At 39.7% G+C, this 10,688-nt stretch overlaps 1 protein-coding gene across 1 annotated transcript; it reads left to right on the top strand.

Annotated features, from left to right (window-relative positions):
- The first annotated feature begins 494 nt into the window (after nt 1-494).
- Nucleotides 495-9,649, top strand: lrrc32 (leucine rich repeat containing 32). The gene is made up of 3 exons (XM_066651022.1): nt 495-633; nt 3,214-3,313; nt 5,593-9,649. Exons 2-3 carry the CDS (start codon nt 3,227-3,229, stop codon nt 7,492-7,494), a joined length of 1,989 nt encoding a protein of 662 aa, XP_066507119.1. The 5' UTR covers nt 495-633; nt 3,214-3,226; the 3' UTR covers nt 7,495-9,649.
- Nucleotides 9,650-10,688: the final 1,039 nt, after the last annotated feature.

Genomic DNA, 10,688 nt, shown 5'->3' on the forward strand with positions numbered 1-10,688 from the left:
CCTGCTCATCACTGTCCCCTGTTACTCTAAATGCTCACTTGCATTTCAGCTGAAATACTTTTCAGAAAGAAGACATACCCAATACGCAGTGAGTATTGTGTTTGGATTGTAAAATTAATATGGGATGCCTTTTGGAATTGGAGATGGGCTGAAAGCAGTCTTGGGAAACACCCTGAATTTCAGTGTTTAAAGAATTTCACTGAAGCCAGCTGCTATTTTTCACACACACACACACAAACAGAGAGAGAGAGAGAGAATGAACTAAGGGAGAGTAGATGGGGAGTGCTATATATTAAAACGAGAATCACATAGATAGAGAGAGAGAGAGAGAGAGAGAGAGAGAGAGAGAGAGAGAGAGAGAGAGAGAGAGCGAGCTTCCATTCCCATATAAGGTCTGGTCAAAGAGGCAAATTGGGGAAGACGACAATAATACAGGCAGGATATTCCCCACAGGATGTGTAGCAGGGAGGGGGGGGGATGGAGAGAGAGGGGAGGTGGAGAAGAGGAGAAGAGAGGACCTGAGAGGGAACAGGGCAGGATTATTCTGGCAGAAATACTGGAGAGTAAGGAGCTGCAGCAGCATGACTGACTCTCTGCGGAGGAGCTAGCAGGTCTCTTACTTTCATTACTCAGGTAATTCTCTCTCTCACTCTCTCTCAGTGATATCTACGTTTCACTGTATAGGAAGTGGTTATTTAAGCGTGATCCTGATGTGTGTCAAGAAGCTTTGATATGTTTGCGTATTAAACTGATCGTGTGAAAGTTGCACTTTAGTTATACTGTTTATAAGTGTGTTAGAGTTCTTATTATTAGTATTCAGTGTTTGTACAAGTAGATATAGTTGCTGTCAGGGAAAGTCCTTGTAACTCCACTTTGCAGGTCTTTGCCAACTACCCTTTACATTAGGTGACATATGCAATGAATAGATACAAACAAAACATTGAAATGAAATATATTCCTATGAATTTCCATTAGTCAGACATTGTTCTGTTTTATTCCAGTGGCAGTGGTATACAGTCTAGAAAAGACGTCCATGCTTTATTGGAATAGATTTTATTCTAGGTCATTTTGAAGCATTTCTATTGGCTCATTTTACACACAATGTAAAGATCAGTTGATGTGTTTTAATGAAGTACCTCTATTTATAAAATTAAAAGTGGAAGATGGAGTTTTTTGGACAATGACAACACCAATTACTTTATATTTTTATTATATTTATTAGTACCTAAAAAGTAGTAAAACATATTAATATCATGAATTTAATTTCAGAATTATAATGGGGAAATAAATGTGCAGCAGTCAAAATGAAGGGTACACGTTTTTCTATAGAGAAGTGGGTCTATATAATTTTTTGGTAAAGACCCTTTAAAAAGCTTTGGTTTTGGCTATAAAAGGGGGTCTTCTATTCTTAAAATGGAAGTGGAAGTCTTTGTAGTGCTATACATAACCTTTTCTTTTTTTTTTTTTTTTTTTTTGCTGAGCGGGAATAACGGGACCCTGCGTGAAGGATGCAGGTTTTGACTCAGGACGGAAGGATGTGTTGTAACTCATAGTTTTGAGTTGAACACTGCTGGGAGAGATAGGGGGTCAGAGGACATGGGAAAGTAATAGAAATGTTAAAGAGCTTTTGAAAACTGCAAAACTATAATGGCAACCTCACCAATAATGTTCTAGACTTCTAGACTAATTATATAATGTATGTATTCACTCAGTTTCCAAAACTGGAGTCGCCTCTTTTTTTGAGAAATTTCTACTATACTCCCAGAAAAACTGTCACTGTGATGTACCCTCAAAGGTACATATTCTTTTTTGTGCATACTAGTCATTTTAGTGCACCATGTTCTATATTAATTGCACATATTTAATTTGTTGATTTCATACACTCTCAAAAGAAAAGGTACAGTAGAGGTACATTATTGGTCACTAAAGGTACAGTGTAAACGGTACAACCTTTAAAGGTAAAACCTTTTTAAAGTCCAGTTGTGTTCCCTTAAGGTACACTACATTGTGTTCTCCAGATGGACTGGTAAATATTTGTAAGATTTCATTATAGAACTGTGTAAAATAAAAGAATAGACGTCCTGGAGATGAAATGGGGCGTATGAAATCAACACAATTTTAAAATCTACAATTATTATAGAATAAGAGTCCCCTAACAAAAAGTTACAGAATACGTACCACCACAGAGACAGCAAAAGTTACCACCACAGTGACTTATTTTCTTTTACAGTTCTATAAAGACAGCTTACAGTCACCTCACCTTCAGAGAAATAGAATGTAATGTACCTTTAATGAACACAAGTGAACTTTAAAAACATGTGCTGTACCTTTAAAGTTATATTTACACAGATTGTACCTTTAGTAACACTAATGTATCTGGATAATACCTTTTTTCTGACATTGTAGACTGAGATGTTGAAATAGACAGACACTCTGGAGCAAATGCACAATGACTAAGGTCACAAAATCAAGTGTCAGCCGGACAGGTGGAGTTTTAATAAAGATGTAATTTTCTAACATCATTAATGCTCATAGACTTAAGAGGAATGTAGATGCTGTTACTGCTGGACAGGGAGGGGGTGCTTTGGACTGACTTATATGTCAGGGGGGTGAATGGCTGACTTATATTTATTGGTCACAAAGTTGTAAAACCTCTATCTTGCACATTATGTCTGTGGTTGAAAGATGGAAGCAGAGCTACACTGAAAGGATGTGTGAATCAGTTTGTTTGGCCATGAGCTGTGGTATTTTGGGAGCTGTTAACTGGGTGTAATTTGCAATCAAAGCTAAGACTGACAGAAATATGTGCCCCCACCCCCACCCCTCTCCCCTCTGATGACTAATGTTTCTGTCTGATATGTGGGTGCTTCCTCTTACGTCAAATATATAAATATCAATATTATGTAGGAACTGAAACAGCAATAACATGTTTTTTTTTTTTCTTTTTTGCCATGTCAAGTAGTCATGTGGGTTAAAAAATGTTCCCCTACATTTACTCATGTCATGTCAGTTTGAACATATGTAGTTACTGGAGACAGGAACCATGTCAGCAAAAAAAAAAAAAGTACCACGTCAGACACAACCTCCCCTCCCTCCAAACAAAGTAGAGCATTAAACTGAATTCGCTCTCTCTCTCTCTCTCTCTCTCTCTCTCTCTCTCTCTCTCTCTCTCTCTTTCTCTCTCCTCCTCTCATGTGTACCATCCTCTCTCAGCCCCTGCAGCACGATGGGGACCTGTCTGTGGTTCCTCCTCGTCACTGTGTATGAAGTGGCAGCATTTGCCCAACCGACAATGCACTCTTCCTGCCGAGTGGTAAGTGATCTCACCGAACACTGTCTGGACTGAGGTCAACACTATAGACTGTGCTTTCTCAACATTTTAAAACGTTTCAGTGCTGTAGGCAGCGTCTTCTGCACTGATCTAGAATCTGTCAGAACACTCAGCTGAAATCTAACTACTGTTAAATCAATGCAAAATGTGCCTTTGTGCTTTTCTTTATTGTCATTGTCTTGTTCTAACTCACAAGGAGTGTCAAAGGCTGCTACATATATATATATATATATATATATACATATATACACTGATCCGCCTCAAAGTTAAAGCCGCTGACAGTGGTTAACTTTGATTATCTCCTTTCAGTGGCATCTGTCAAGTGGTGATATAGATCAGGCAGCAAGTGGACACAGTCAGTTCTTGACGTCAATGTTGGAAGCTTACAGAGAAACTTTGCTTATATTGTTTTGGTCAGTCCATCTTCAAAACGGCTGGTCTTGCTGGGTGTTCCCAGTGTGCAGTTGATAGTACTTATCAAAAGTGTACCAAAGAAGGACAACAGTTTATTCTACAGTAGTTCTTCTGTGGGATCAGACCAGGCGGCTAGTCTTTATTCCCCTTGAGTGCCCATGAACCTGTCACTGGCTCAAATTTTAATGCTTGCCCAATTTTCCTGCTTCCAACATCAGCAAATTAAGAGCTCACTGTACATATACTGGCAAATTGATGAAATCACTTCACAGGTGCCACTATAATGAGAAGTAAATGGCCATTGTGTAGCCTGTCATTGGTTTTAAGTTTGTGGCTTAGCATTTAGTTGTTAATACAAAGAATAATGTCATGTGTAAATTCTATGGAAAATACAATGCTGTGTGTTGTTTTTAAAAACTGAACATGATTGAGTCTGTGCATGTTTTGTGTATTGTGTCAGTGTGTATTGTCAAGTAAAAAGCCACTGGTGCAAAAAACTGAAAGAGCAACTCTCAAATCCTTGAAATTATGCAACGATATTTTTGCTGACAAAAAATGCTAATGTTTTTGGGAATGAGATGTTCTCATAAGGTAAAAAAAAAAACACCGACCATGTGAATGGAGGCATGCTCTACACAGAGTTTTTGACAAATCTGTCACTGTGAATCAGCGTTTAGTCAAGCAGCAAACCTGACAGCTGACTTAGGTTAGCTGTTATGTGTTATATTTTTTTGACAGCAGTCGTCCAGGGTGTATGAAACAAAAATTTGGCTTGTGGGGAGGAAGTGGTGGGATGGACAGAGTTTCAGTACCACTCTCTATGCTTGCATCCTCTACACGCATGCATCTATTAGGGCTACAGGAAAGGGAGGGCTGCTCTATGATATGGACTGCCCTCAGTGGGAAAAAGTAGAGTCCTTGACTCTGATTTGCGCAGCTACAAATGACTTACTTTCTGATACATTAAAGGTCCAAATATTTGCAGACATTCATTAACATTAGGGAGTTTATTTCCATTAAATCTCCATAGATTGTTAAAATGATTGTTCTCCATTCATTTTAAAAATGATATGGCTGCATGTGAGTTACCATTGCCATGCATGGGTCAAAGGGATTTAGACATCTAGGCATTTTATGAGGAGATCTGTGTATGTAGCAATGCATAGATTAACAATTTATAGTGGATCTGAGTCATTTGGAGTAATTAAGGTGTATCTGATATTATTGGAAGAGCTGGAGCAGCATTTGTGATTTGTGGAAAAAAAAATCTGACTGTAGTACATCACCGAAATATTGTTCTTCTGACTAAATACCATTAAAATACTCAACTAGTATCAAAATAGCATCATTTCCACAATTAGGGCGGCACAGTGGCACAGTATGTAGTGTTGCAATCACTCAGTTCTGGCGATGTGGGTTTAAGTCCTGCTCCAGGTGACTGTCTGTGTGGAGTTTGGTGTGTTCTCCCCGTGTCTGCGTGGGTTTCCTCCGGGTGCTCTCGGTTCCTCCCACGGTGGCTCCAGACCGACCGTGACCCTGAACAGCATGAATGAATGTATTACCATAATCAATGTCAAAAGAAGGGGTTGGTGAACAAGTGTATAAAACTATTTAAACATATAATCTATGTAAATATTGCAAAGTCAGACATTGAGAGTTATGTATATGTTCATTGAAGGGCAGGTGTAGTAGTGATATTGCTGGAAAAACTGCCAGTGAGATGTTAGTCATATTGTGTCCAAGACCATTATGACTAATTTATCTTGCTGTGTAATCTAGGACAGAATCTACTATGGCTCAGTGGAGTGCAGACTAAATGCTGGTTCTTCTCTTATTTTCCTCCACAGGTCCTGAAGAATGCATACTGCAGTGATGTGAACCTGACAAGCATCCCACCCCAGCTGCCAGATGGCATTCATACACTTGACATATCTCACAACCTCGTCCAGAATCTCACAGATGATGTCCTGTCTTCCTATGCCAGCATCCAACAGCTCAATTTGCACGCCAACAGAATCCAAAGCATTCAACCAGACCTCTTCAGAAACATGACCCACCTAAGGGTGCTTGATCTCTCTAGAAACCAGCTGCATCTTCATGCAGCTTTGAAAATGCATGTGGGACCACTGACCTCAGTCCAGAAACTAGACCTATCTGGAAATGGTCTTTATACAGACATGAGTGACTACTTTTTGAGAGATGCTCCTGCCCTCATGAACCTCTCTTTAAATGGAAACAGCATAACCAAAATTGGCAAAGAAACCTTCAACGGGTGCCTGGCCTTGCGAAGCATAGACTTGCACAACAATGTCATTCTAGAGATTGAGGAAGGTGCATTTGACTCACTGCAGAACCTCACCGAGCTTGACTTATCAATGAACTCAATTTCATGCATTGCTGACTTCAATCTCTTCCATCTTACATCCTTAAACCTGAGCAAAAACAGTATGACTGCTTTTCAGAGCATTGACTCAGACCAGGAGTTTGCGCTGATAAACCTAGACTTGAGGGAGAACAAGATCCACTACTTTCCCGTCCTCCCATACCGAAACAGGCTTATCTACCTAGACCTCTCTCGGAACCAGCTACACAGTGTGAACTTCACTGGTGCAGCTGAGGAACTACAGTACCTGAGAGAGAGAGACGAGCTGACTTATGTCCCCCTTCCAAACAGCAAGCACAAGCAGAACCTATGCAGACTTCTCTACTTAGACCTAAGCTATAACCAACTCAAGGCTGTGCCTCCTGAATTTTTCAGTAGCATGGTGTCACTGCAGACTCTGAACATCAGCAATAACTGTCTGCGGACCTTCATTCTGGACAATGAGAACCCTCTGAACTCTCTGAAGACCCTTGACCTGAGTTTCAACAACTTGCAGAACTTGACATTTGGTAAAGGCACCCTGCAGGCACTGGAAACCCTTCATCTTCAGGGCAATTCACTTAGCAACTTGGACTCTGCATTCTTTTCCAGGCTGCCCAGCATTAATAGCCTGCACCTTCAGCTTAATGAGCTGAATGTCTGTGGTCCACAGCATGACCAAACCAGTGGCTGCGTATCATTTTCCTTCATTCCCACTCTGGAATACCTCTACCTCTCTGAGAACAATCTGCTTTCCTTACCTGCGCATGCCTTTAGAAGTACCCCATTGCTCATCCTGGATTTATCTCTGAACCCTGGTGTGGAGATCAGTGAACAAGCTCTCTCAGGTTTAGAGAACTCTCTCACCTACCTATTCTTAAGAGAGGACCAACTCCAGACACTTAAAATGAACCTCTCACTGCTCAGAAAACTGAAGTCTGTGGATTTGTCCAATAACCAACTGACCAGCCTGTCACTGAGCAAAGACTCTACCATAGAGGTTCTCAATCTGCAGAACAACAGCTTGGAGATGTTGGAAGATCATACATTAATGGCATTAGAGAGCACACTTAAAATGTTACATGTGAGCATGAATCCACTCAGCTGTTGTAGAAACACACGTCTGATCAGCTGGGTGCAGCAGGGCAGAGTGACCTTCCCTGACATGAAAATGGCTACTTGCCAGTACAAAAAGGACAACGAATATGTGGAGATCAACCTCAGCAATATGAAAAATGAGCACTGTCAGGCAAAGTCAGGCAAAGGCCAAGTGTTTGTTATTAGCATGATTGCAGTGCTAGTATTAGGACTGATGGTGGTTCTGCTAGTGTCCATAAAGTTATGCCACTCAAGGAGCCACAGATTCAGTCATAGCTACAGGGCCTGAAATACTAGTGAAGGAAAACTGAGAAAGGAAACTGAAGGTGACATACAGAGATGTGACAATCACATGAGCTCAGCACTAGGTCCCTTTATTGAGACTCCAAATGTGTCTGGGTATTTTGGATTCGAGTTAAGGGGAACTGTTTGAGACCATTGTACATGCTTGAAACACTAGGCCCACTCATGGCTGACATTTCAGTCACAGCTGACATTTTCGTACACCTTAACTTATGAACGTATATTAGTGAACCAAGCTGTGTAGTGTTACTTTGAAACAACTAAAACATGCAGAACAGTAGCCTTGACCAAATTACCTGAAGGACTGCTCAGCAGACAAATGATATATGTGGTATAATGACCACTAGCATGTATCTCAGCATCCACATAAGTCTGATATGTATGAAGGGCTCGATGAAGAGCAATAACTGAGGAACCACATGGAAGTTTTTCTTATTTTCCTGACAATGATCTCCTTTTATATGGTCACTACATTTCAAAAGGTTTAGAATTCGCTAAACTTGTTACTTATTTTGCACTTTAAAGACATGTGTCATGTGAATATGAAAGATATATGTAAAAGACAATATGTACTCCTAAGAATAACCATGTTCATCAAACACTACAGAAGGCATACTACAGTTCAGACACATGTTAAGACAAGAATAGCAGGGTGATAAACATGGCTGGATTCATGGTGCAGTCAAATAAGCAGAATTCTTTTCAAGGTACCTAGCTAAATTTTTATTTCATTTTCAGTTCTGCCAGTTCTGTTCGTAATGTTGCTGTTGGACAAAAAACTTGCATCTTTAACATAGTAACTTTATACAAGAAGGAAAACATTCTTAATTTTATGTGAAATTTAATTCTTTTCCAAAAGTCTTCCGTTCTAAAAATGAATCAGTGGTATCTATTGTATGAAATGCCTGGCGAGTATCTCAATGGATCTCCACACAACAGATATAGGACAGTAGCCAATCTGTGTCCATATGCTCCTCACATGTGAGCTAACAGGTAAAGAGTGATGAGTGTGAACAACTGAGATATTTGAAGAAGATATGGATTCTAAAATATTTTTATTGGTCCATAGAATTTTCACATATTGCAAACAAAATTTGGTATTTTCCAATTATGGTAAAAATGGAAAAAAAGAGGGTACAAGATTTTGTTCCAATAATGCCAATGTGCTAGTAAGCTAACTCATTAACTCAGTTCAATGTAGCTTTGTATTAGCATGCTAACAAATTAATCCAGCTTTGTAATATGCCTCTGTCTATTGCAGTTCATCTTGAAGGTCAGTGGCATGGCAGTCATGAGACTGGACAGAGAACAGTGCGTGTGTATGTGCATGTGTGTGTGTGTGTGTGTGTGTGTGTGTGTTTGTGTGGGTATGTGTGGGTGTATGTGATATGATTTAACCAAGCCAGGGCAGAGGAAGTGCTGTTGTCGGGACACCTGCAGCAAAAATGCAGCATGTTTTCACAGCTTTAGGGCTACTGCAGATAGTTTTCCTGTTATGGAATAAGTCTCCCAACTCCTTATATTTCTCAATGAGGCATCTGCTTCTGTGGGACAAAGAAAGGCACATTTTGTGGCAACTGATTTACATTCTGAAAAAATTATGTCTTGTACTCCACTAAAGTTTTACACTGCCTCACACTTTCTGGGGATGAATGATAAACTGGCACTTGTCAGCTTTTAATTATTCATCCCTCTTATGTTATTAATAGACCCGAGTAGAGGAAGTGGTTTGAGCCCGCTGTTTATGTCAGGAGATGGCACACCTAAAATAGACACAGGAAATCCCTGTGTGTTTGGATGTGTCACCACCTTGCGTATAATAAGAGTTCATTTAACAACCTGTTGACTCGATAACGAAAGGGATGTTTCCTCCTATGGGTTTCATGGTCACTACTACTTCTTTTTTTTCCTCCTACGCAATCTGCGCATGCTGAAACCAGCAGTGATCACACACACACACACACCCACACACACACACACCCACACACACACGTAGTGCAGCAGAGACCAGTGAAAACTGCATTCATGACCTGGCTACTGTGTCATCCTACTAAATATTTATGCTATATGAAGGAATGATTCTTAAATCTGTATAAAGAATGTAAATGAGCTAGAGATATAGTTCATGAAGAGATATATTTATGAAGTTTTATATTTTCATAAAATAAAATTTTATCTAAACTGCTTGTGTTCTTGTGTGGTTTCATCTGTTAAGCAACCTGTTAGAAATCACCTTAACGTGCAAGTTATTCAGGATGTACATCTAAGAAGATCAGCTGTAAGATAATCTACAGTATGTTTTTTGAGCTCCAAAAGTGCAGCTCAAAAATTAAGATCTTTCAGACATTTAAAAAAAACTCAGGTGCCATTCTTGCTTTGTATTTTTTGTGTCCGTCTGAATCAGGAAGGACAATAGCTGTCACCATGCTATTAATAAGAAAAGGACAAAGATGAATGAGAAGATAATTTCCAAATCATCCAAGGAAGTGGCTGCTGGTCACAAAGTACTGGCCACTACAGAGTTCTGACCACAACATTAATGTTTTTGGGATTATTTGGATCATGAGAAGCAAAAAATGTAATTTACTACTCTAAGCAACACAGACAATTCTGCAGAACTACTTTTCTCAGAGCAAAACCTATTCCTCTGTGGTTATGTTTTTTCAGAAAATCCACATACTTTAATGTGGAATGGTGTGTTTGAGTACGAAACAGACTGTAACTTGTATGTGGCTAAAGTGGTCTGTAATTCAATCAAATGAAAACATCCTGGAGCAGCTGCACATGAGGTTATGCTCAACACAAATTGGCTAAAGCAGTATAAAGCAAGCAGCCCAGCACTGTAGTGCCTGAGAGAGCACAAACTAATAATTCTGGGCTGAGTTAAAGTCTTGTTTATTATCTGGAAACATTCATCCAACATTAGTATCATGGTTTACTCAGGAGATCTCTTTAATGTCTCTGTAGTTTCTCCTAGACAACAGATGGGATAAAACAGCCTGAAGCATAAGTCTCCTGCTGCTCAAATGTGTCATAAAATCTTGTGTCTTGAGTTTTAGTCAAGTCACACAATATGCTAAGATTTGGCAGATGAACTAAACATTTATCACTCTCTCGTGTATCATGTCTCCTTTTTGTCTCATTCTTTCTCCGCTAAGGAAACTACGACCATTGCAATTT

The sequence above is a fragment of the Hoplias malabaricus genome, chromosome 18, assembly GCF_029633855.1.
Source record: "Hoplias malabaricus isolate fHopMal1 chromosome 18, fHopMal1.hap1, whole genome shotgun sequence".
In the NCBI taxonomy this organism is placed as follows: domain Eukaryota; kingdom Metazoa; phylum Chordata; class Actinopteri; order Characiformes; family Erythrinidae; genus Hoplias; species Hoplias malabaricus.